Source organism: Nipponia nippon, unplaced genomic scaffold, assembly GCF_047370975.1.
Source record: "Nipponia nippon isolate SJK-2023a ecotype South Korea unplaced genomic scaffold, ASM4737097v1 scaffold_1, whole genome shotgun sequence".
Classification (NCBI taxonomy): domain Eukaryota; kingdom Metazoa; phylum Chordata; class Aves; order Pelecaniformes; family Threskiornithidae; genus Nipponia; species Nipponia nippon.
The window spans coordinates 120,180,485-120,206,999 of record NW_028262290.1 but is presented as its reverse complement, the minus strand read 5'-3'; the positions used below and the strand labels follow the sequence as shown (position 1 = coordinate 120,206,999).

General features: G+C 38.7%; 1 protein-coding gene across 5 annotated transcripts in view; it reads left to right on the top strand.

Moving 5' to 3' along the window:
- Positions 1–26,515, top strand: part of NEK11 (NIMA related kinase 11) — a 100,349-nt gene that overhangs the window by 58,348 nt on the left and 15,486 nt on the right. For 4 of the 5 annotated variants that reach the window (XM_087733265.1, XM_009471617.2, XM_087731630.1 and 1 more), the window contains 3 exons: positions 11,673–11,797; positions 17,544–17,604; positions 24,223–24,319. In XM_087733265.1, the coding sequence (XP_087589391.1) occupies positions 11,673–11,797; positions 17,544–17,604; positions 24,223–24,319 (283 nt within the window). The remainder of the gene's footprint in view (positions 1–11,672; positions 11,798–17,543; positions 17,605–24,222; positions 24,320–26,515) is intronic. The other variant, XM_087732463.1, reaches the window with a different exon arrangement.

The window sequence follows — 26,515 nt, the reverse complement described above, 5'->3', positions numbered from 1 at the left end:
CCTTCCTATGCCAGCTAGAACGAGACTGTTCCAGCTCAACAGGTTCATTAGATATTTAATGTTCCTTCTGATGGAGCCTCCTTCTAAAGAGCTACTGGAACCATCATGTGAGTAATGCATTACTTTCTAGTATAGCGATACAGTTAATCTTCATCTACTAATTAACTTTATTGAGCTCATAGTCTACTTTTCTGATTATACAAAAAAGTAATCAGAAGAGCAGATGTCCGTTTGCCAGACAACTGGATATTGAGAGAAGTTTCAGATGTTGAGGGTCATCTTTTCCACGGATTTTGTAGTACTGGTAGACCACCGTGGCTTTTCTGTGTGGGCTACCACACACTGGGCTAGGCAGGATGGAAAATTGCAGCTCTGTCACTACATTACATTAATTATTTGAGTGCAGGTCCTTTTGCTTTGGTTACAGTGTCTTCTAAGGAAGCCAGATTTTACAGCATAATTCCTCTCAACTCTGCATACAACTTGATACCTCTTGACTGGCTCAAAGTTTGCAGAGGTATTTAATAAATAAGAAACACTAGTTATGAAGACTTACTTGTAATGAATCGAGAGAAATCTTTATCAGAGCATGCATTGTACTTATCCATGTGGGAAATTAGTGTGGAATATCTAAAGGTTCTTAGTTTACTACATAGAAAATCCTCTAGGTAGAGAAGCTCAGTCTTTGCAGTTGAAAACAGCATGAAGAGCAAGGCATAATCCCGTTATACAACTGTAATAGCTAGATGTTCAAGGTTTCTGATTCAATTTCTGCAGTAGAACTTGCCTTGAAATTGGCTACAAAATCATAAACTGTATCTAAAAGTGCTTCCAGATAACTCGGTGCAATTAGAGATGCAACAAAAACTACCATTTCCTTACCATCATCTTTGGTCCTTCTGATTTGGATCAGTTTTTACAGTTGAAAGATACTGGGTTGAAAGCTATCTCCATTACCAAACCCCCATACTTTTTAGAGGAGCCATAAGGAGCATTAAATTCAACAAGCTACAGTCTAACAGGCATAAAAACTTAAAGCCATGCACTGGCATTCGTGGCTAAAAGTGCCACTTTATATTCCTATCAATTTCACAGCTGATGAGACATGGTAAACAAGAGTGGGGAGCATTATTTTTTTTTAAAGCATTCAAGAAATTACATATGCAAATGCATCCATATTTCTAAGGGCTTGTCCTCATTGCAGCACTTAAGTGCGTGGAATGAAAAAGACAATGCAGCAAAACAACACTGGACGTAAGGGCCACCAATAAAAGATCGTATCTCGCGTTTTTGGATTGCCAGTACATTACTAGTTGGGACTTCACCTGCATTCACCTCCATTTCTGTAAGAGCCCCAGGTCTGCATAAGCTACTACTCTGCTCTTGATAGACATGTTTGTGTGTGGGAAGGGGTCAAGTTAAAGGAGCAAAATAGCTTAAGATAACTACTTATGGTATTTAAATTCTTTGTACAGAAAAAGAATGTAAAAAAATTAAGGGCATATAAATTAAAGGGACATATTATATGATCTCTCTGATCTGTATTATATTATTTTTTATTTCTGTATACTGCAAGGATGATAACATGTTAAATTCCTTAGCTTACTATGTTGCAATACATTATATCTGGCAAACCCCTGATTTCATTACGATTCCAAAACAGCTAAATACATTACAGTAATTGCATACATTATTTCTATATTTCCATTGCTAATTGTAAGTTATGGATATACTGCTTTGAATTTCAAGTGGGCAAAATTCAGTTGACTCTCAAATAGGAAATGTTCACTCATAAAATATTGTGCGTTTTTTCCTACTCTGTTATTTTTACAAGCTTTGTTGAAGGATTTTCAAGGTACGTTTTTAAATCTTGGAAGGTTAAAAGCCTGTAATATATCTGAGCACATCTTTAAGCATCTCTGCACATGCACATTTTTTTTAGTGCCTATAAAACAGTACTTATGGATACTGATTGGGTAACTGAGTAACGCTCCAAAATATGAACATGCAGACAATCATATCGCTCGAAGGCTTTTAGGAAAATCATGTCTTATTTTGTTTTTCAGTCTGGCAAGTCAAAATAGAACAGAATAATGTTTATAATAAATACCATTAAGCACCTTTCTGCATTACTATTGTTATAGTATCCTTTGTAACCAGAAAGACTTGTCTCAATTAAGAAGATGTTTCAGTGACTTCTACTGTGGGTTACCCATTGGTCTCCTCTTTCATATGGCTGCCCTGCTTCCAGGATCATAAGGCATATTCCCTGACTTGCTACTTGCTGCAATGATACCATGGGATGCTTGCTGAGAGAAACTTGCCTGTTTAGTTCTGGTATTTACAGTTACCACTCCTTCAGTTGTCCTTGGCACATGGGGTGACAAAACTCTTGAGACTCTCGCAGGGTTTGAAGGCGGAGGCACGCTGGGAGCGTACCCCTCTGACCTGCTCATCTGTCTTGTGTTTTCATTGCTCGGTTTCACACTGAGATCCCACCTTGTCCCAGATTCAATTAAAGGAATAGTAAATCTGATTTATTCTAGCAAAAGCAAGGTTTAACAAAGTTTGCAAGTTTTAGCCACGAAGAGGAAAATGAATCAATGCTTGGTTTTGGTTTTGTTTTGTTTTGTTTTATTTTGTGTGTTGGTTTTTTTTTTTTTTTAATTGACTGAAGTGTTATTCTTCTAGTTTAAGCAATTCTTCCCTAGAAGTATTGCCTTTGGAGAGCTGATTTCTTGCTTTGGTTATAGCTCCTCATTTAAACCCTTCTTCCATGAAGGCAGCCATAGAATTAAAGAGATATTCTTGGGAATTTTATGACTTTTCGAAGTCTACTGTTTATGGTAATTTAGAAACCTCTATGTATAGGTTTCTATGCATTGTTCATTATCATCAATTTTTACTCAAATATTTTAGCTTATTTGAGGGCCATCAGGAATTGAACTCTACTCATAACCTCCACAGGAAACCTTTTCCAAAGCTCTGTACTGTTCGGTATGCCTAGCTACTTAAAACATTCCATAGCTTCACAAAAATTCACAGCTTACTTGTTACAAGAAGTCTTGCTCTTACAGCTTCCCAGAGGGTAGCTTGCAGAATGAAGTGTTTACACAGCAGTTATTTGAAAATCCAAAACACTTTGAAAGTATGGGGAAAAGAGCAAATTATGTTACTCTACAGCTCCTACTTTTTTCTGATCTATTTTTCATACTGATTTAGTTTGGCATTGATAAATAGAGCCTACCTTAAAATTCACCTTCCTCAATGACTACAGTTAAAATTATTCTGGTCAAGTCTTTTTAAAACCTACATGAGAAGTCCCTTCACTCCTTCCAAAGCATTATGTTGAAAAACATTTACAAAACGCTGCTTGAATTTAGGAAGCAATTAGAAGCAAATGCACCGAGACTGTATATGTACCAAAAATACTATATACTATTCTATAGAATATACTTTCAGATAATTTCAGTGTTTTAAATCCTCCTTAGAAAGGTATTAGTTTTTATTCCAGATTGTCCTACTTACAGGGCAATATAACTTTACACTGCACTTCAGACTCAAGATTAACCTGGTGTAAATAACGACGCACTAGGCATTTACTTGCAAACAAAGCATCTGTGAACAGGGTGGTGTTGAAAAACACTGAGTAAGGAATCCCAGTCCACCCCCCAGTCGCAGCTTTCTTGCTCACTTATCAAACTAAACAGCATTTCTGGGGAGCTGGGCCAAATGATATGTTGACATAAGAAGCTGGAACCAATTCCAAGTGAGGGCGAATTTGCTCAGGAAGTAGCTGTAAACACTGAATTAGTTTGCAGTTTCTACCAGTTTAGCTTTCAGTGCATGTGACTGTCAGACAACTAGCTGGAGGGAATGAGAAGGTGACAGCAATGAAAAAGCTTGGTTTACATTCTCCTGCTATTTTATCTGCTTCACGGAGCAAAGCATGCCCCTGCGATCTAGCAAATATGTTGACTTTCACCAGTTAATTTCACCTAGGTGTTTAAGGTCTCAATACTTTTTTTCCTAGATTTGTTTGGTTGCAATAATTTACTTGTTTTTGTATTTGTCCAACATATAACTTATGTTACAGCTTATATCCAAATGAAATGTATTTTACATCTTTGCTACATCCAGACTGTCATGTGCACAGCTGCTTACACCAAGTTTGGATCTGAACTATTCCCATTTGTTTTCTACTCCTTCAGTAAGTTCTGGTTGTGAAAACATCGCCAATTTATGTCTTAAAAATGGCATTCTTGAACTGAACCTCAGGGAGAAGGAAGTGACTGTCTCAAGGGGCAGCTTTTTGTATTAACCCATGGACTCTTTCCTTCCCAATGCTGACATCAGATTGAAAGGGAAAGTATCAGGCCATCTCTCCCAGATTCAGCAGGAAAACTGAGTTTTTATTTGAAAGTATGCTTTGACTGATCAAAAAAGTTTAAAATAACTCAAGGACTAAGGTAGTTTTAAATTGATGTCATAAGGTAGCTTCATGGTCATTTTTCCTTTAATTTACAGCTTTTGCTCTGTTCCTGCTGGAAACTGCAAATAATAGGGCAACCTTTACAATAATAGGGACTGTTTGTGCATAAAGGAAATGGCTTCCAAGACTCACTAAGTGCTCCCTGTTATTGACTACATTGCTATATTGTTCTTTCTCTTCATTTATCCATCAGTACTAAAAGGATTTCTGAATATTTGGAAAATTTTTAGGTTTGCTGAACTTTAAACTGTGCTTGAAAGGCAACATGGCATCATCTTCATTGTCACTGCCTACCAGAGCTCTTATTTCTGTATACACGACAATTAGAAAATCAGAAGAAAAAAAGAACAACAAAAAACACTCAGAAAATTAGGGAAAAAAATGTGGTGAAAGTGTTCTTTCTTGCTGTTCATTTTTCTTAACAAGTCCTTTTAGCAATTCCTTTTTTCCTGTCATGCTTTGCCTGTGTACATACTGATAAAATACTGGGAGGTGGAAGGTTTGGGGAAAAGAACTATATGTCCTTCAAATAAAACATTTTTCTTGGAAATTTCATTTGGGTTTAAAAAAAAAGTAATTTTTCCTTGGAAAAACATTTTGAACTAACTACTTCATTTCTAACATCAAGTAGAAGAAGATCCCCATAAGGCTACTCTGATCTACATCCTCTTTATCTCTATTTTTCCTAGACATTTCACAATAGGTAAATCATCACTCAGTGAAGCCCACAAGTGAATTGAAGCTTTTTTCCTTTTTAAAATGCTAAAAGAAGAATTATAAAATATTAATGTTTAACTTTGGTTATATTTCTAGTTCTCATTTAAAGCAACCTATTTTCCTTTACGTCTGTGCTGTACACGCCCATATCAGAAGGTAATTCTTTTAATGACTTCATAGTCCTTTTGTGCTTAGCCAAAAGGATCATACAAGACTTTCATGGGCACAAAAGTCCTGTTACATCCCTTAGTTCATTTCTTAAACAACACGTTTCCTGAGAGTCTTTTTCAGCCTAATTTAGAAGAGCCAGACAAAAGCTTCCTCTGACTTTCTGAACAATGAAGCTTCAGAGCTTAATAATGCATCTCAGCTGCAGCTGACCAAAGGATGGCGATTCTCTTTGATGAAAACTTGTAAAGTTGAAGTTTTTTGTCTTGCATTGGAAAAAAAAAACAAAAAACAAACCAAAACAAAACAATATAAGTGAGCTTAAATTATAATAATGGAGTTATTTTTTCTAATCATACGAGTATTGACCTGAACTGCAGAAGGGCACAGAGCCCTTGCTCTCCTTTGCGGTAGAATTTCTCATTCAGGATTATGTAGCTCAGGGAAACATATCTCTGTGTTTCAAACCTCTCTCCTACTGACAATGCTTCAACTTTCTGTTTTCTCCCTTGAAGAGAGAAATCCCTTTCTGGTTTCTCCCTCTGTGATAGCTGATGTGCTGTTCTGAAGAGTCCTGGCCAGCCCTGTTCACCATCTCCTTTTGCCTGTGATTTGTGAGAAGGTATACACATTGCAGGGGCATATAGAAACAGGCACGTTTCTGCTTAGCTTGTGAGCGTGTATGTTAAATATGTGCATACACACAAATAGATTTGGTGTAATTCTAAACAGTTTGTTTGTGGAGCATTGGGTAACCACAGAATCATAAAATAATTTCGGTCAGAAGGGACATCTGGCAGTCTATAGTCCAATCCCCTGCTCAAAGCAGGTCTGATGAGATCAGGTTGGTCAGGGCTGTGTCTGGTCAAGTCTTGAACACCTCCAAGGATTGAGCTCCTGCAGCTTCTTCAAGCCCTATTCCAGTATTTGATCACTCTCATTAAAAAAGTTTTTTTTCCTAATGTCAAATCGGAATTTATGATGTTCTAGCTGGTGTTCATTGCCTCTTGTGCTATTACCGTGCACCTCTGAGAAGAATCTGGCTCCATCTTCCTTTTATCCTCTGAGCAGATAGTCGTAGACAGCAATAAGGTTTCCCCTTTACCTTCCCTTCTTAGGGCTGAATGGACCCCGGTCTCCCAGCCCCTCCTTTCACCGAGGTGCTCCAGCCTCCTGCCTGGCTTGGGGGCTACTGTGGCATTTGCTCCAGTAGGTAACGCCTGCTCAGATGGGATCAAACTGGAGTTTGCTGATGAGTTTCCACAGAAAGGAAAGGACCAGGGGCACCTCTGCGTTATTGGCGCGGTCCTGCCGGTGGGCTGTCTGGCAGCCCAGCGCGATGCAGAAGCAGAAGGCGGAGGAATGCTTTTCTCTGCTCTTGCCTCAGTCCCCAGCGAGGCTCATGTACAAAGCCTTGCAAGGTGGGCAGTGCAAGTGTCCATGTCCTGGCTCCCCTTCTTAATTTTTCAAGTTCTCTGGCAGCGTGTGGTAGCAGAGATGTTGGTAGCCCATAACAGCTGCCATATAGTACCGCTTTTCAGTGTGTTGGTTCATGTCACTGTAACATTAAGAGTGCATTATATCTCATGACAGTACATGTTTGTCAGAGCTGTCTAATGCTTTGCTCCTAACTTTGCTGGCTGTAGGACTGCACAGGCCAAGGAGTGTAGCTACGTGAAACTGTAACAACTTTTTTCCTTAAGATGGGAAAGTGACAGCTGAGAAAACCTGTTTTTTTCCAGAGATGCAATGAAGCCTTGGGATTAAAAAAGTACAATGGTCCTTAAGAGCCAAGTGTGACTTTGTTACTGTGAATACAAGTGGTGAAAATGATATGTTATACCGTTCTGTTTTCTTTTCTCTTCTCCTTTTTTTTAATAAAAGAGGCCTTACTTATTGTGTTCTGCATGCAGTGGAATGTGAGAATGCTGCGTCGATGCGCCAATTATAAGCGTGACTTCAAGGCAAGAGAAAATTAAAGATATTTATCAAAGTATTTTCATCTCTTTGGAGAAAACTGTTGTTGTTACCAAGTTACCAGGCTACCTGGAAGAAGCTCTTGGTGGATTTAAGCAAAATATTACAAGTATCGCATTCCTTTGTTTTCTGCATAGCTTGTCTTCTTGGGAAATAACTGCTTTTATGCTTTTTTTTTTTAGGTAATGGGTTTTTACCATTCCTTCAGCTATTAGCGTGTTGGTAATATATAGAAAGAAATCTAAAGAGAATGTTATTATTCAGAGCTCGTTTTCTTTTGAATATCTAATAGCAACTATCAAGTGTCTCAATGCTATACCTAAGCCGCCTAGCAATACATAAGCAATAGCTGAGTTTGTTGTGAATGAAGTGCTTTGTAAGCAAATAAAAGGTACCGTGACTGGCCTTAGTGCAATATGCATAGCTAGATAAAATGTAATGTATTTTCAGAAATCATCTGACAGATTGGGGGGCATGAGAGGGCAGAAGCAGCCATAGAGACCTTCCTTTGTGCTCCATATGGAGCATACAAGTATGCTGTATCAGAGGGACAACAGGCATCTGAGGGACTATATATATAGTTATATTACAGCGGCGTCATGGCCATCAGGCTGCATCTTTTATCAGCTGGCGCAGTATTAGAAACCTTTATATCGGGTGTTACCGTCACCTTTCTTTTCCTAGGGTCTGCAAGGAAAGCGAAGTCCCTGTCTACCATGTTTATGCTGCACAGGGTGACTTTTGTCGTATACAAGGAATGGGGTGATTTGGACTCGCTGTGCTCGGGCAGGTCAGGAGTGCTGTGTGAGCAAGGGGGCCCAATGGGCTGCAGATGGTGTCAGAACCCTCTTAAATGTGGCACTGTTCCTCTCCCAGTCCAGCTGTCGAAATGAAGAGGCAGGGTACCCTGGGTTCTGCAGCAGCGGTTTCGTTTCCTCTTTCGATATGGTAGACTTTACGTTCACCTCACTAGCACCACTTTTTTACCCAAGTATCTTCCAGGCACAAATAGGCTTAATTTCTGTTTTATGTCAGAACAAAGGACAGGGTCAAGGTTTTGGCCTTGGAGTTTATGCTAGGCTCTGCAAAGATGTGTAAACAAAAGCCAAACAGAGCTAGCCCAAAGATCAACATTTTCATTAAAACTACTCCTCTGAAACCATAAACCAAGGAGTTTTCTTCTGCGCTACGTTGCTGAGGTGTGCAACTGCATCAGTAATGTTCAGGGATGGTGGCAGTAACCAACCTTTTGCTACCTGGTTAGTGGAAATTGGAGGTGTGTGTGAAATATCCAGGATCATGGGAAAACTCAGGTAGCAAATATTCTGGAGGGTAGAGTTCAGACATGGAAATGGAAGCATATGGGGCCCAACCTCCCCTGACAGTGCCTGCCCTGAGCTAAAAATACCAGCTTACTCAAGTTATCTGCACTTACACTTTACTAGGCCAGCACGGGTACAGCTTGCTATGTTGATTTGTGGTATCTAAAGCCAGCTTATGTGTTCTTGAAATTGGGCTGATCCTGGGTCTCAACTAAATAAGCTGTTCTGTACTCAGATTAATTCAGCAGAGAACAGGAGATGTGTGTCTGCATCATGCATATGGATGACTGGGAGTTGGCTCTACTTAGGAAGACTCAAGGAACTGTTACATGCAACCATATAGTCTAAATGAATGTGTTGATGTTTTGAAGGTGCCTTCGTTAAAGATGCTTGTCATAAAACCAAGAAGTTTTAAAGACTTGTATTAGCTAAATCCCAAGTTCCCATCCACTGAACATGCTGTCTTCTTTCAGAAACGTCACTGGGAATAGTTTCTGAATCAGGGCCAGTAAACTTGTGTACCCTGGAACATCTCTAGTGTCCGAACTAGCATTTAAAATTGTATTACTGAGCTCGGATTAACTGGCTGTACATGAACAGCTGTCAAAACAATTTCACAAATGGTAAAGTGAGCAATTCTGACAAGGATGCAAAAGCTGGCGTGGAAGTGGGATACAGGCAGTGCCAGCCCTGCCACATAGTTCAGAGGCTTCAGCAGTTTTGGCTCGTCATGGGCTACTCACAAGTTATAGAGCTTTACTGTAGCCAGAGCAGACATTTTGAAGTTACTTTTATGAGTAAAAAGACTGATTTTGATACTGTGTTTGGTTGGGAAGGGGAGTATTGTGGTTTTTAGTACAACAGTAAACAAATACATAATGTGGGAGGAGAAGACGACTCAGAAAACACTAGCATAGTCCAATGTTTGCATTACAGCATAATAAATAGGCTTATTCATATGTACTTGAATGCATATATACACATAGGTAGAATGCAGATGAACCTCATAAAGTTATACTAATCACAGGAATGACAGCCTTTCTGCAAGAAAGAAAAATTAATGTTCACTCCATCTGGAAAAGGAGATGTATCTTCATTTAGTAGTGTTCTTCCCAGGCTAAAAAGAAATGATGTTCAAGATTTTTTTTTTTTTTAGATGAAGTGTTCAGCTTTTCTGACAAATGGCACTTTGTAGAACTCAAACAATTAAAAGCAATAATAAATTATTTTGCAGGAAGAAGTTTTTGGGTTGGGAGGTTCTTCTCCTGGAAGCCCATGTATTGATCCTCTTTTTTTTAAACTGAGAAAAATGAAAAATAGAAGAAGGAAGATTAGAAATTGTGGCAGTGGAGCATGGTGCTGTTATGCAGCTTCCATGAATATCTTAAAACAGAGAAACCTGAGTGAAAATGTGTCAGCATTTTGGAGGTAAATCAAGTTTATAAAAAAAGGAAGTATTTTTAAAAATACTCTGGAGACAGTAGGTAGTAGAGATAATACCTCAACAGGAGAGCTTCAGCCACTTAGTGCTGCAGGTAAATACATTTTCACTTTTTTCCTGAGTTCTCTTTCTTATGCCTTAAAGATTAGAATTATTCCTCCTGCACAAACTCCAATGTCTTTTAATGGATTTTAATTGTATTTCCTTGTTTAAATACTTTTGGGTTTTTTATCCATGTGAAACAAGTAAATAAAAAATCTATTAAGCATTTTTAATGGCATATTATTGGAATTTTATTGTGTAATATTTACGATAAGTTAGTTTATATTTCTTTAAAGTGGTAGGCTTAATTGGGGGGAAGAGTGGAAATCAGCATTAACTAAAGTTAGGACTACGGTGATTTATGACAGCTGAATATTAAGCTGTTTTTGTCTTCAACTAACATTTCTTGTAACAATACCAGGCAAAGACGGATACCAAACATTTTCTTTTTGAAAACTGTTAGCATAAAAATATTGTTCCTGGGCTTGGTGTAACTTATCTTGATAAATCAGTAAGGGACTGCCTAAAATCAAAGCATGGGGGGTAGCTCTCCTGGAGTATCTGTCTCCATAAATGCTTAGGGCTACTGATGGGATGGCTGGCAAGCTGGGCTCCCAGAATCCCTGGGGATTCTGCTTTTTACTCAAATAGTCACCACAGCCCAGCCTCTGCTTAAAATTCAACATATGCTTAGGTGCTTCTGCTGAGAAAGGACAGCTCGCTGAAGCAGGTGCAATCAGGCCTCGAGCCGTTTCACTGACTCCTTAATTACCGAGTCTGGGATGCTAAAGAATTTCACCCAGAGCGGAGTGGTTGGGGTGTGTTTCATGCTGTGATGAATGTGTTGAGTTCTAATAACAATTATTGTACTTCATAGGCTCATTGGCTATATTAATATTGCACTCACTGCTATTACTAAAACTTGTGATAGTAACAAATTGAGAGAGCATGACACCCAAGTATGCGTAGCTTGACTTTACACCAGTTTCTTTTATTTTGTTATGCTTTTGCTTCAGGGAAGTTTGGAAAAAGATACAGATTTTATTTCTTTTATCTTTTAAACATGTGCCTGGTATATATTATTTTCCATTTTAGCTTAGCAGTTGTATTCGCCACGGGTTATGTGTGTTAGAGAAAACTGAACTGGGGCATAACTTCAGCTCATGAAAGCTGGATTCAGTTCAATGCTGACCCTGCTTTGACTAGATGATCCCATGGGGTCCCTTCCAGCCTGAATTATTCTATGGTTCAGTGATTTCAGGCCAAAATCAATATAGAAGCTTTGAGGTCATTAATTTACATATGATGAAGATCTGACCTTTTGCCAGAGACGGCTTTAGCGCTGCTTATCATGTCATCAAGTATCAACATTTTAATCTGAGAACCTATCCCTTGATTTCAATTATAGAATGCATTGCTAGTGACATAACACAGGTGGTATAAAATCTATTTTATCTTTTTAACATCAGGCACATTGTCTGTCTATGTATTTTAAACTCATAATTGCCTTTAGAGATCCCTGAAGACCCAGCAATTGCAGAAGAATATTATAATGATGAGTTTGAATCCTGTTCAGAAGGCAGTGAAGAGGAGGAGGATGTGGAAGCATCACAGACGGTCTCTAAGACAAATCACCAGGTATATGTGGCCTTTGGGAAAACAGTATACACTTGATGCTCATGGCAAAATTAAGCTCCTTCCAAGATTTTGTCCTACTGACATTACTGAAATTTGTTTTTGTTAGGAATGTGTGTGTATATCAATATCATGAATTAATTATATGTGTATGCATATGTAATTCTTGCATTCCTTCAAGATTAAGGATAACGCTCCCATGAATTGAATGCCATAAGGCTGATTGTTGTCAGTAAACTTACTTGTGACTGCGAAACACTTAGAGTGGGGTTCTCACACATGTTAGCTATGGGTAAATTAAGTTAAAGCTGAAAGTATACTTCAAGCATAAGATCTAAGTTCCAGCTCTAATTCCTGGGGACAGAGAGGCACCTTTAGTTGCCACTTCTTCCTGCCTATGTTAAACATATTTTCTAGGACAGTGTGATGAACTGTGAGCCTAAACAGCTGCAAAACTTGAGCAGCAAATCTGTAAACTTTCCCAAGAATCTCAGAAAGTGTGAGTGAAGAGAAAACTTATTATTGAAAGGCTTAAAAGTAGCTTTATCAGGTGAGGCTGCCACAAGAAAGTCTTAGGGACTGCAGTGTGAGGAAGGTTGAAGATTATTGGAAAAGGCACCTAATTTAGATTTGATCAGAATGAGCTGAGATGAATCTTGTCTCCAGTGATCAAGTCTCAGTGAAATCAATGAACTTAAATGCCCAAGTCAGTTCTGAAAATGGATCTTCCTAAGATATTCAGTAACAATTCATTTCTCCCCTGGGCCACCAGCTTAAAGCATTGCGTACAGTGCCTCTGAACAGTACTGTCTGATTCTGCTTAGGATGATATAAGCTATCCTGAGTTCATGTGCCCATTTGGCAGAACAGAGTGTGATGTCTCTCGCGTTTTAGGGAACCAACCATGTATGCTAATACTCTTCACTACATTAAAAATAACTTGTACTGATTTTTGAAAATTTTGAACTAATAGCTTCTTTAAGATGTAGTTTTTAAGGCAAAAATAAAATGTTTGTGTGAGAAATCAGAACTCTACTTCTACCATGGTAGCTGGGAGTCCTGAAATTCTCTCACCAGTTAAACTTGAAGTTTACTCAGAAACAGCTTAATTTGATCTAGAAATGCCCTCCTAGCTTTCAAACTAAACACACAGGATGTTTGAAAATTCAGGATCAGTTTATACAGTACTGGTCTAAAGAAATTATTAGTCAATTGTAAATCAGTGGAATATCTAAGACAATGCTTTTTTTCAGTTTGCTGGGTCTGTGTTTACCCACAACACATAGACATGCAAACACTCTGTTGCCCAGAAAGTCTACCACAAGATACTCTTGAAAATAAATTATTGCTCACTTTCATCAGACTCTGAGATAATTTAGAACGCCTTTTAAAATTTTCATTCAACTTTCATTGATGGTATCATTAAGTGCCAATCAGTAGTGTTTTTGAACAGGCAGACTGCTGCTTTGCATTAATGAAGGGCAGAAGATAAAAATAGATTTCTCAATAATGCAGAATAAATTAGGTGTTGGCAGTCAGATCTGAGCAGCGACATTCCCTCATTTTGCAGTGATTCAGAATTCAGTGATGACAACCATCACCGTGGGCTGGAAGAGCTGTCCCACTGGCACCTTTTGTCTGAATCCAGCCCTGATGGCCCTGAGGCTTCCTTTAGCATCAGTCTGTGTGCACACAGAGCATTAACGCTCTGTGAACGGGCCTGCACAGACTGACTGGGAAGCACCCCCTGTGACTATTTGCCTTTTAGGACTTCCTCTGTCAAAGAAACTAATTGTCTGTCTCTGTTTTTTTCTCATGTTGACCCCCTTAGATAGAGCAGAAGTGTGTTTCTGGGTATTGACACAATCACCTTTTCTTTTTCTTGAGAAGTGAGCATAATTTTCAATTTTTCCTTCCTCAAGTGAAAAATTCTGCAGTAAGTCTGAGGTCAAAGCAGACTGAACATAGCTGTGCAAATCTGCACGCCTATGTCTGAACTAACTGAATGGAGAATCTATATGGTAAAGGGAAGTAAGCAAGCATTTTTAGGGAATAATGTTATCTTGGTGTAAACATCTAATGTAGGTTAGATGGAATATGCTGAGAGGTCCCTCTTTCTCTCTGGTGATTATAAAAGGTTCTACAGTTATTAGCATGCATGGGACATCTTCATTCTGGATGTCAACAGTTATGTGAGATGAATCCCACTCAAAGGTAGGTGGGATCATGCTCAGTATTAATAATAAGCTTCAAATCCTACCAGAATAGATTTGATCTTGCTAGTATATAGCAGGGGTTTGCTTCTGCAGTCATTTACTTAATACCAGAACTCCTACTGCTATTCTTGTGATGGGATTCATACTCTTCAAAAATACCTTTCTTCAAAAATACCTTCATAAATTAAGCTTTTGGAGGTGTGTGCTAATAAGGAAGTCATTCCACTGCAGCACAGGATAAAGACTTATAAGATATTTACCTTCCTAATCTGTGCAAATCTCTCAATTTTCCAATGCCAAAATTGCTTTACTAGTTACTTCTGTGCAGAGAGTGCAGAAATGCTGCATCTGGCGGTGCTCCCTGGTGACCCCATTACTTCAAACAATGATTAAAAAAAGTTCTGATGTTCATGCAGTAGCATGGAGTCAGAAAAGTCATCTAACTGAACAACACATTAGGGTGCATGATGTAGAAAGAGATCTGAGCTATTTATTGAAACTATATTAGGCTCCCACAGATGTCAAGACAGACTGCGAAGTAGTGGCCTTACGTGGGATGCAACACCTCTTCAGTTAAGAATGTAGAGTTAGGCACTGGGATTGTATAGTTTTAAACGTTTAGGATGGGAGCTGAGACAGCTATTTTTCCCATGTTGATATCTTTCAATACAGCCTGTGTGTTTTCAGCTACATTGTCCAGTTGCAGATGTGGAGTTACCACAGATTTCAGACCCTAAGCACATCTGGACCTCTCTTGGTTGTAGCAATGGAGTTTAGTGTCCTTTGTCCCTCTCTTTTGAAGCAGAAACGCAGATTGCACAATTTCAAGCAGCAATTTGCCAATTACTTTTCCAGACCTCTACCTCTTCAAGCCAATGGCTCTTTTCCACATGTTTTTTTTTCTAGGAACACTGGTTTCTAATTAGGGGAAAAACATGAAAGAGAATGAGAAACTGTTTCTAAAAAAATTAAAAATTACGAAGCTTAGGAGAGGTTTCATCTTGAAAAGTTAGTGCGCAGTGAAGCTTTCATTGGCTTTGATTCAGCTGAGATGCTAATGGATGCTTTTTACTGCAGTTTATCCCCTTGTTCTTTGTGTTTTCCCATAGTGGCAATAATAGCAAATTCGCCCTCTTCATTATGACAAAGTCTACTAATGGTACATTAGCTTCCTATTTTCAGTTTCCAGGTTGCTTCTGAGATTGTCAAACCAGATAATCAGCTGGCATAAATTATCATATCTCCAGTGGCTGTGGGTGGTCTGTGTGCTGTCACCCAAAAAATGCTCCCCTGGATTCCTAACATGCGCCTTGGCGTGGCCTGTTGTTGTTAGAAAGGGGTTTGCTTGTTCTGAATTTGAAATGTGCAAGCATTCATCCACGCTGGCTCTTACCTGTAGGAGTGCCTCTCTTCTGCACATCTGTCAGAGTCCCTTGCCTAATCTGTAGGGCTTTGCTTTCTCTGCAAAAAAGAGAAACATTAAAGAAATACATTAAATAGATAAGCATATTAAATAAAACAGCTAAAATCTCTTGGATTGCTAACCCAAGTGGAGAAAAGGCACAGATAGTTTCTACCTCAGTGTAAGTTGATTAACCATTTATTCAACTATTTACCACTGTGTGAAAACCGCATTCCCTTCCTCACAGAAATTTTATTTCAAGATTGCCAAGTTAAGCCAGCTAGTTTCCTTGAAAACCAGTGGTGATGAAAGTGGTGAAAGTGTATCTTTTGCCTTACAGCGTAATGAGAAAAAAACAGCTCTGTTGTGATATTTGGAGTAAATATGATGTCCTGTTGTGAGAAGTCAAAGGTTTGGGAATTACAATCTTTATCTCATTAAAAATGAAAAAAAGGGTTTATTAAAGCAAGTGTATTAATACCGTGTGTGTCCATTTACTATGGTTTTGTCTGGGTGTCTATAGATTTGCAGTTAACTGTTAGCGATAATGAACATAAAAATAATTACAAATTTATATTGGCAGAAAATTAATATAAAATTTTAGTTTTGAATGAAAAATATTTAATACCTTTTTAATGAAGTCCTAAAGGTTCATTTAATATTTTTTTTTTACAAATACAGAGAAATTATATCTGTAATATTAAGTCTGTCTTAATTCAATATTCAACATAGATTGTATATATAAATGTAATTCATTCTGTAGCATTTCCTGGGCACTTTACTGCTAACCGGGAAAAGCCCCAGTTAAGCGGGTTCAGATTAGTTTGGTCATCTGAGGTAACTCAGGCACTTTGGATGGGCTGCAGAACTGGAAACCTTGGTGCTGACTTTATCCAGCCAGGACCCCACAGGCTGCTCCAAAAGAGCAAAGAGGCTCCTTCAGACCTACGAGCCTTTGGGTTATCTGTTGAAATGGCCAACCAAGAAGCTGAGTACCATCTTGCAAGCCTCAGCTAAAATAGCAGAGCCTGTTTCAAGTATAAGCCCATGAAACAACTTAGGGTGATAAGAAGTTAGATCATGCTCATCCATAACAGCTCTCACTTGCACCGAAAGGTCAGTAACCAGCTAACAGTCATTGCCAACAATTATTGTTATCCTGTTAAGGTTTACTGGCAGTTCCTCAGTTTGAGAAACTTAGAATGAGCATTTTGAGTAAGATCACAGAGAAATATAAAGCAGATTGTCTATTGTAGAAGCTGAGGTCAATATTGTTTCATTTTAGTCCAGTGTTTTAGATTTTAAAACCACAGGCTTCTCAATATTTTTTAAAATACAGATTTTTAGCAGATTTTACAGCAAGGTCATGATTTTGACTTTCAGTTTTAAATAGTCAAGAAATGGCATATTGTCAAATGTCATATGGCAGCAGCTTCTAGAAACTCAGAGTCCAAGTTTCTCTTGGCCTTTAATAAAATTGTGATCTACTTCCTGAAGCACAATCATTGCTTAATGGCCAGTTCTTTTAATTTCATCTGTGTACACAAACAACATTTCACATGAAGGGCATCATGGCAAAACTTAATCATCTGTCTGGTAACAGAATACTTGAAATAGAAAAGTGCTAAAATCTCTTCGTAATTAATTTTTTTTTCAATTAGTTGTTGTTACTAGGTATGTAAGTAGATGCAATTACATGAAACATAAGTATTTGCAGTGGGCAGCTATCATAAACATAAGAAATTTTGGCATAGTTAAGAAGTACATACTTGCCTTTTTCAATGTAATATTGGTTTAGATATTCTGGGACCAACTGATGATAAAAGCATACCACCCTCCATAGTAAACATATCTTCTTTAAACTCCATGCACAGTTGCTCTCACAGTTGTGTTCTGCAAGGAATCTGACATAAATAATTGTTTATACATGACATCGTTCCCAAGCCTTGTGTTTTAGGGGAAGAAGACACAGAAAAAGTCCTGGGTACTGTAAACTCTTTGTAGTCTAGTGTTGACGCTCACTGGTGTAAGTGATATCCTTTACGTTTGTGGGATCATACCTCTGGTACATAGTGTTTATATTCAAGTTTGTGCTCACACTAATGCTACTCCTTATTTCATTTATCCACAGGACAGTGATATTGAGGCAATGGTCAAGTATTTGGAGAATGTCCTGAATAATAGCTCATTGGGTAAGATGATATCTCTTCTTTAAATGTAATAGAAGCAGTTGTTAGCAGTCTGTATTCATCACACTCCAATTATTTCCATTTTGCAACAAAATAACTCAAAAAATGTGATCTTCTTGAAAATTGCTTCCTTAATCTACTGCAGAGAAGTATAAATATGCCAAAAGAAAAAGCATACACAGTTAAGTGCTTTTGTTGAAAATAATAGAGCCATAAAGCATGATGGTCAGAAGTGTGGAATATTATAACAAAAGCTTTTATAAACTTGGCTTCTGCTGTCTTTTCTCCAGAGGAAAATATTTAAGGATATGTAGGTTGTTTTATAGTTCCTAGTACTGGTAAAAATAAGAGAAAATGAATTAAAATCTTTATAATTTTTTTTTTAAATGATGATCCAGGTTTGGATAATATTTATTTTATTTTACAGTCTCTCATTACAAGCACAGAAAAATCACTGAGAATTTAAGTTTGAATTTTAATCCTAAAATCTCCTGCAAGTTCTCTCTATAAATTTAGAGTTTGCAACCCTGGTTTCTGGTGTTCTACTTAAAAGCTAAAAAGAAAACTTAAATGAAAAAAGGCTATTTACTGAGGCTGGTGTAGTCACTGTCCTTGAAGACCACCAGGTTGAACTGTGCCAGCAGCAGCCTGCGTGTGGGTTGCATGAAACCTGAGTTCCCAAAGGCTCCTGTGGGAACTGCAGTCTTGTTTAGCTGCCTCATTTACACTCACTCAGTCGGGACAAACCTGACTCAGTATTATCATGTGGCTCTGACACGAGAATGTAGGGGAAGCCTGGGAAACCCTCCTTGTAGAGGTTCCTCCAGTGCTGAGCTCTGTTTCACCCCTGCTCATGAGCATGGACTGATGGGAAGAGAAAACCAAAGAAGAAAAAGGATGAAAGGGAGTAGTATAAGCTGTGGCAGAAGTGGAAATAGGGACAAAATTTAGCTCTATGCTTCAATATTTTGTTATTTTAATGAAAGAGAGGAATTGCCTTGAGGGCTTCTGGGAATAACTCAGAGTATAAGCCACAGACAGACAGTGGTATTTTAAAAAAATCTTAGTATTAAAGAGACTCTTGTCTTCCTCTTTTTCTTTCAGTATTAAGAACAAGAAGATGCCTTTTTAAATTATAATATTAAAGAATTACATTGTGCTTTGATCATTAAAAAGATCTCTGACCAGTCTGTGCTGAAACTTAAAGTCTTTCTCCAAGCTGAGTTAGTAATTATGTTGGTATGATCTGTTCCAAACAAATATATGTGATGATAATAAGAAAGAAATCTGCTAGGGTGCCTTTTATCTTTGTATACTCAGTGAAACTGAGGAAGTTTAAACGTTTACTGTTTTAAGTTAAGTCCCTGGTATTAATACAGGCTGGGGGATGGAGGGATTGAGACCAGCCCTGCCGAGAAGGACTTGGGGGTACTGATAGATGAAAAGCTGGACATGACCCAGCAATGTGCGCTCACAGCCCAGAAGGCCAACCATATCCTGAGCTGCATCAAAAGAAGCGTGGCCAGCAGGTCAAGGGAGGTGATTCTGCCCCTCTGCTCTCCTCTGGTGAGACCCCAGCTGGAGTACTGCATCCAGCTCTGGGGTCCTCAGCACAGGAAGGACATGGACCTGTTGGAGTGGGTCCAGAGGAGGGCCACAAAAATGATCAGAGGGATGGAGCACCTCTGCTATGAAGAAAGGCTGAGAGAGCTGGGGTTGTTCAGCCTGGAGAAGAGAAGGCTGCGGGGCGACCTTATTGCAGCCTTTCAGTACTTAAAGGGGGCTTGTAAGAAAGATGGGGACAAACTTTTTAGTAGGGCCTGTTGCGATAGGACAAGGGGTAACGGTTTTAAACTAAAAGAGGGTAGATTTAGCTAGATATAAGGAAAGATATTTTTTACGATGAGGGTGGTGAAACACTGGAACAGGGTGCCCAGAGAGGTGGTAGATGCCCCATCCCTGGAAACATTCAAGGTCAGGTTGAATGGTGGTCTGAGCAATCTAATCTAGTTGAAGATGTCCCTGCTTATCGCAGGGGGGTTGGACTAGATGACCTTTAAAGGTCCCTTCCAACCCAAATCATTCTACGATTCTATGATTAAGTTCTTCCAATGTCAAGCTACAAAGCTGCAGTGGGGATCATTTTTATGTGTTTGCTAACATTCATTTATACCTTGCTTTTTCTTCACTGGGCTGCAAATTCATGTTACATCAAAATTTTCTGTATATGGTGCATTTTACATAGGTTAGATACTTGTGCTCTTTGTTCCCCCTAAAGCTAGTTATGTCCACTTCAGGTCTGCATTTTTTTAACTGATCACTAGCAAGTTGGTTATAGCCATAGGATTGCCAGTGCCAGCCTGTGCTTCACCTCTCATCATCCCATGCCCGTAGTCCTTTAGACCTCATTCTTTGTCCCCACTTTTCAAGGCATCTGCTGTTGTACCAGGCCTGTATTTCTCTACATTAATTTAATTAAGTTAGTTATAAATATGTCATTCTACACAGCATTCTACTATCCATCTAAAAATATGGGTTGTACAATACAAAAATAAGTGGAAATAAAACAAAATAGCCACAACTACCAGGTCACTAGAAGAACTGCTGTTACAGCTTAAGCAATTAAATCAAAATTCCTGGCAGGTCAAGACAAGTTCAGACAAAGCCTGAAGCCTTGCAAACTCAGGTCCAGGCATGTGGCCTGGTACTAGCCGTGGCAATACTATATTACTGACCTACAGAGCTACAACATCATTATCACAGCTACTCCTGAAAACAGTATGGTTTTCATGGCAATAATAGGGCAGATGCACAAATCAGGCCTGGCCAGAATTTCTTGTAGTGTCTTTCATTGTTAAAGGTATTGTAAAAAAACTATGTGCCATTTCAAGCAGATGATAGAGAACATCTGAGTAGAATAAAACTAGAACTTTTTTTGTGTCAGCAAGGGCTGTGATAAAGAGGACGCAATAAATATACAGTGTTTTTCCACAGGTGGAGTTTCTTTAGTATAAACCTCTGTTTATACTGAAGTGAAAGGGTACTTACTGAAGGGTAAAAGGACTTTTGAAGTAACTGAGTTTTCTCCTCAAGATTTCCCACTGAGTCACTGGGAATACCCATGCTTTAGTGTGGTACAAGGTTCATTTTGGGTTGGCTCTTCAGCTCCATGTAGTATATTTGAAATAAGATAGTCCGTGCTGATAAAGTTTGAAAAATTGGGAAGATCCCAGAAAAGAACTGAAAAATGAAAGAAAGTTTGAAAAACAGGTTTTACAATTTACTACATCTGCTTAGCTTAAAGAAGGAGAAGGTTAGAGGCAGTTGAATGACTTTGTATTGTGTGTAAACTCAGGAAAATACATCTGATTCTGAGGAGCTTTTTAATCTTGTAGAAAAAGGCATTGTAGGATTTCATATGTAGCAGTCAAAGCTGAAGAAAAATCCAAAATCCAAACAGAATTCTATGATTCAATGGAGATAATAGCTTCACAACACATAATGGCGTACCAAGAGATGCCGTAGTTGTCTATCACCAATTATTGGGTTGTTAGCAGAAATGTTGGTAGGAATGCCTTTGGACTATAATGTATGAAAAGTCTCACCAGATAATCATAATCACCCATTTGAAATGTAAGTACCTGTGAATAAATGTCAACCAGAGGATTTGTTTCCCTACGGATCCTTTTCATCTTCCCTTCAACAGAATAGGAAGGATGCCGTGAGAGCCCCAAACTGGTGCTCCATGACCTGAGAGAACAAAGATCTTTTTCCCTTACGTTATTCTCTGCAGTACTGGGCTAGATGCTGGGAGAGTAATTGTCTTTGAAATACATTTAGAAAGCCACAATAACTGGTTTTGAAAAGTCAGTGCTCTTATTGTTTCATTTAATTTTGTTTAATGAATCCAGAATGATATATTGCATAAAAAATGCAAACAGTTATCTGGCCACTTTTTGAAGAAGTATAGTTCCTTGTTCTGTGTTGATGTATGGTTAGGCAAACTGCTCAAAGCAGGGTGCAAAATATACTATTAATCAAGTAACTGCTTCTAAGAAAATATCTCTGATATAGAAGTTGGTGTGGGTTATGAATCACCCCAGGAAAAATTTTTGAGGCTTGTAGCAACAGTGTGAAAAGCTCTTACCAGTTTTCATTGAGAACTCATTTTTTTAATGACTAACCACACCTTTGCAGCATCCTACAATCTGTAGTCCTTGCAGCTGCCTCATAGTACCCAGAAAATCATATTTAATGGAGATGAGTATAGATACTAGTTTGCATGTAGAGAATAAGTTTTGCTTGGCCAACTGCCAATGTGGAGAGTAGACAAAGTACAAATTATTTAGCTTGAAATCCCAGAAAAAAACAAGAAGGATGTCTTTAATAATGAAATGTTGGAGGAGGAGATATTGTAGCAATAAATAGATTGAACCCACTAAGCAGAAAGAGTATGCTGAGCTCTTACTACAGTGATAGATCCTGTAATATTAGTAATACCAGAATTTAGCTGAGGTCCGTGGTTAAATGTACTCTTTCTTAAGAGAACACAAAGATTATATTTTCCTTAGACCACTGGTGCTCAGGGCATCCATTTTTTATTGCTTTCGAAGCCCAAAGCCCCACATCTGGACCTTAATTCTACACCACCTCAAAGAGGAGCGTGCCACCTAGTAAGTCATGAGCATTGCTTTGCACAGTGCTTGGGGTTTCCTCAGGGCCACCCTGAGGATAGTGAATTTTCCAATGCTGCTAAAGTAATTGAATGCTTACAGACCCCATGTAAAAAATGTATGGATATGCATGTGTAGTGTTACAGTAAATGATCAAGAAATGTTTTTTTGCATCGATGGGTGAAGTTATTCGTTGCTAGTACGAACTGAGCTTGTAATTTTTCATCTTTTAAACTATGTTAACTATACCTCAGTTGTAATACTCAGGTACCAGACAACTGTTAGCCATTAGGTGTAAAGAGAAGTTAGGAAAATGTTTTAAAAGGACAAATAATTTGTCCATAGCCAGATAACAGTCAGGAATCCATTTCTTCTGTGGTCTCTCTCCATGCCTGTTTTCTATCTTCCGAATCCAGCAAAGCTCTGAATCCAGCAGACACTTACTGTGAGTGATTCAGTAGGATCCCTCATGACAGAATTTTTGATCTCAGTATTCAACCTTATGGGATCACGATCTAGAATCATGTAAGACATAGGAGCTTAACTCCTGGGAAAGCCATGATTATGCATTCCAGGGAAGCGTTCAGTACTCTCCGAGGGTGTCTATACTGCTCATAGCTGCAAGCTCCCTCTGGCTGTATGTGATCAATGTTAATGCAATCCAATCTAAACCCCAACTGAGTCCAAGCTAAAAACCCCTGCTAGGAGGGGAGAGCATGTTCATTTAGACAAGGCATTGTGTTAACGTGTTTGTGTGACTTTTGGCTTGTACATGTCCTCTGCAGAGCCCTCCCATGTCCTTTCAGAACCTGGGTGCTGTGTGCCACAGCCCACACATTTATGGAGGATGTAGTTTCTTTTGGGAAGTGAAATCCTAATGACAAATATTTTGCAAGAAAATAAACCAGCTGCTTTGTTTGGCTTAGCAAATTGAAAGCTGACATAGGATCTTGTGGGGTTTTTTTTCCAATTATAAACAAATGAAAGGAATGCGCAAAAGGAAAGGGAAGAACGGAGTAAGCCCAAGGAAAGGACTGGCACAGGAGAAAAATGATCAGGAACTGGCCAATAAGGACTTTTTTTTGGAAATTAGGAGAGATTTTAGCCACCAGCTCACAGTGAGGCTCTGGAATTGTCTTCCAGTGGGAGCAGTAGGGCAATAAATAAGTAAATTCCTTAGATTAAGCAGGGACTTGTGTGATGGAATGGCAACGTGAAATTGCAGGATATTTGAGCTGACAACCCTGACAGCCCTCTGTGATTCAGCACTTCAGTGTTCGGGTGGATGAGTACCACAGAGGTCTTTGAGCATTAGATCCTTAAATATTGCAACAGACCACGAGGCCTGTAAACAGAAAGAGTGTGCATGTGTGTGTATGCATATGTATATTTCTTACATACATATATATATGTATTTACATATACAGATATGTTTTTTATATATATATATATATATATACACATACATTTAAAAAGTACCTTCATCTGAAGGGAAAAACGGTGTCATAAGTTAAATACTTTCAGTTTACAGTAATGATCAAGCTAAAGGAGAGACTTGCCTGTTAGAAAGAAGGTTCTTGCTCTCATAAATAAGTGCAAGAACAATGGAAGAAAATACATACTGTCTAAACAAATTTCATTTTGTTGAATATTTATCTGTCCCAGCACTTCCTGAAGTGACTGTTCTTTCTGTTGTAATGTGATTCCCGTATACTACACAGAAGGAAAATTGTTGTTAAAATTCTGGTGCCTTTAAGCTATAAATCTACTTGTCCCTCAGAAAGGAGTTGCCCTTAATGCGCATTTAATAATCTAATTCATCTTTAATTAATGTGGCACTACCTTGTGAGAAACAGGAATAGTCTTTCTTCTTCTGACTGCCCTTGACTCTGCAACAGAGCTTAGGGGATGAAGGTGAATAAGGTTATGTGTCTGCATTGATTTGTAGGCTCGGGGACTGTCACCGGAGTGTCTCCAGGGGTGCCCCAGGGATTCAGAGCTCTCAACAGCACTATGGCTGAGACCAAACTGAAACGCATGAGGGAGTAAGTAGCATATTTATGTCTTACCAATATTCAGACAAAGAGGATGGATTTGAAAAACTGCAGAACGTAGCAAAGAAAACCATGTGTTGTTTCCCCACCCCAAAAAATCCCTTCAGCAAAAAGAAGTGGATGGTAAGGTATTCTTTACAGACTGGATGCCTACTTGCCTCCACAGACGATGAAGATTGACTGTCACTACTGATTGTTTTCTCTTAATCTGCACAATCACTGTCATCCTTCCAGTTTGCCATCACTGCTGTCAGTGTCGTTCTGAACTTTGCTTTCGTTATTAGCTCAGCACATACCCATGAATCACCTGCAGATATCCATGTTCCCACCATGTTTGCTCCTCACCCACACTTCATTCTTGTCTGGAATGAAAGACTAATGGATTTGTTTCCCATGATGATATGATGATTTAAACCAAACATGATCGCTGCTGTTGGATGGGATTTTCAAATGAGACAGAGGAATTTACATGTGCAGCTCCCTTTGAAACTCATTGACTAATTGCTTTCAGCATCATTGAAACCCCAGCTTTATTAATACAGATTTCAGTGTCTTAATAAAACAAAGACCTGTGCTTCCTTTCGAGAATGTACTGGTTAATGTATCTTGAGCTTTTATCTTGATTCAGTAATTTCTGTCCTTCCAAGATTTATTGTACTGATCTGATAATCATAATGCTATGTATTATTTCTGAACTCAAATTTTCTTTGCAGCGTTGCAACATTCAACTGATTGAAAACTCTTTAAAAAAGGGCAGTTTTCTCTTGTGTGGGTGGACAGTGCCAACAATATGGTGGATGTTACCAGAATACAAATAAGTTCAAACAGTTAATACTAGCAGTTATTTAAGTGAATCCCCTAAAGAAAATTAATGCAACGACAGCAATGTTGATGCCAATCACTGTTTAAAACAAACTACAGTGCCAAATGCACTGTATATTCAAGGGAAATACCAATCAGATTTACTCATGGAAAGTACTTATAAAAATTAAAAAATGCATCATGTTGTGCTAACTAGTTGCAAGGTGAGGTTGTTTAGTCAAAATGCTCACTAGTCTTACAGGCTTCACCTTGTGTTCTCACGGTTACAGGATAAACCTTAACTATTTGAATTTCATGGTCATTGCCTTTAGGGCTGAGGTACGATTAAATCACTTGGTTCCTTCTGTTTTTCCAGTGCTGTTTCATGGTTTTCACAGGTTGTTGGTTCTGATAGGATAAGCATGTAGTGGTGGTTAAATGCTGAAAAATTTGGAAGAGCTGTTATATTATCCTTTGAAAATGTCACATTCCAGAATAGTTTATAAAGTAGCCATATGCTAATGAAAAGCCTGATTAACTGCAGTAATTCACATTTAATGCATTAGACTTCCCGGTTTTGGAACACTTTCCTAGTCATTTCATTCCTGAATGAGAATGGTCAGCTGGGTCTGTAGGCCAAAAGACCCACCCAACTGGCACCTTCAGAGCTTCCAGCAGACCATACCCATGAATGATTTTCACGTTACATTCATTAAGAGAACAAATTAAGGGGGGAGTATGTTTTGTGTTTGTTTGGAGGTGTTTTGGTAAATAAAGCACGGATCTCCTTTTGTGCACTATAATAGCTAATTTAAAGAAGTCTATCAAAATATTTACTCAGGTTATTGCCCTTTTTCCTAAGCATACTATGACCTTGTCATTTTCTGAATATGTCAAGCTGAGTGATTATGTTAATTCCTTGGAAGTTAGAGTGTTAAGAGACAAGTGAGTGAGCACAGTACCCAGCACACACATACACAAGGAGATCCCTGCAAAGTCTTACACATGGCCAATCTGCCCACTGAGCACAGTGGGGGAATGTTCAGTGGCGAGAAGGAGGTACATCTGGCTGCAGAATGATCCATGAAGCCTCAGCTGCTCTGCTCATCCCTTAGCAAACTTCACGTGATATGTTGTACTTCACCCACACAGCAGTTCCACTTAGGCAAGGCTAATATAATTTAAACTTTTGCTATTCTGTTTTACTCGGGAAACCACAGACTTATGGTGAGGTCTTCTAGTTGACAGCTTCTAATGAAAGAGCGAATGTGGGGGGTTTGTCTTAAAGAAACTGAGTAGCTGGAGTTCTTATGAGGAAACAGAAAAGAGCAGTGGAGACAATGTGGAAGTGCAGTGAAATCTGTCTAGGTGGCAAGTCACTATAGA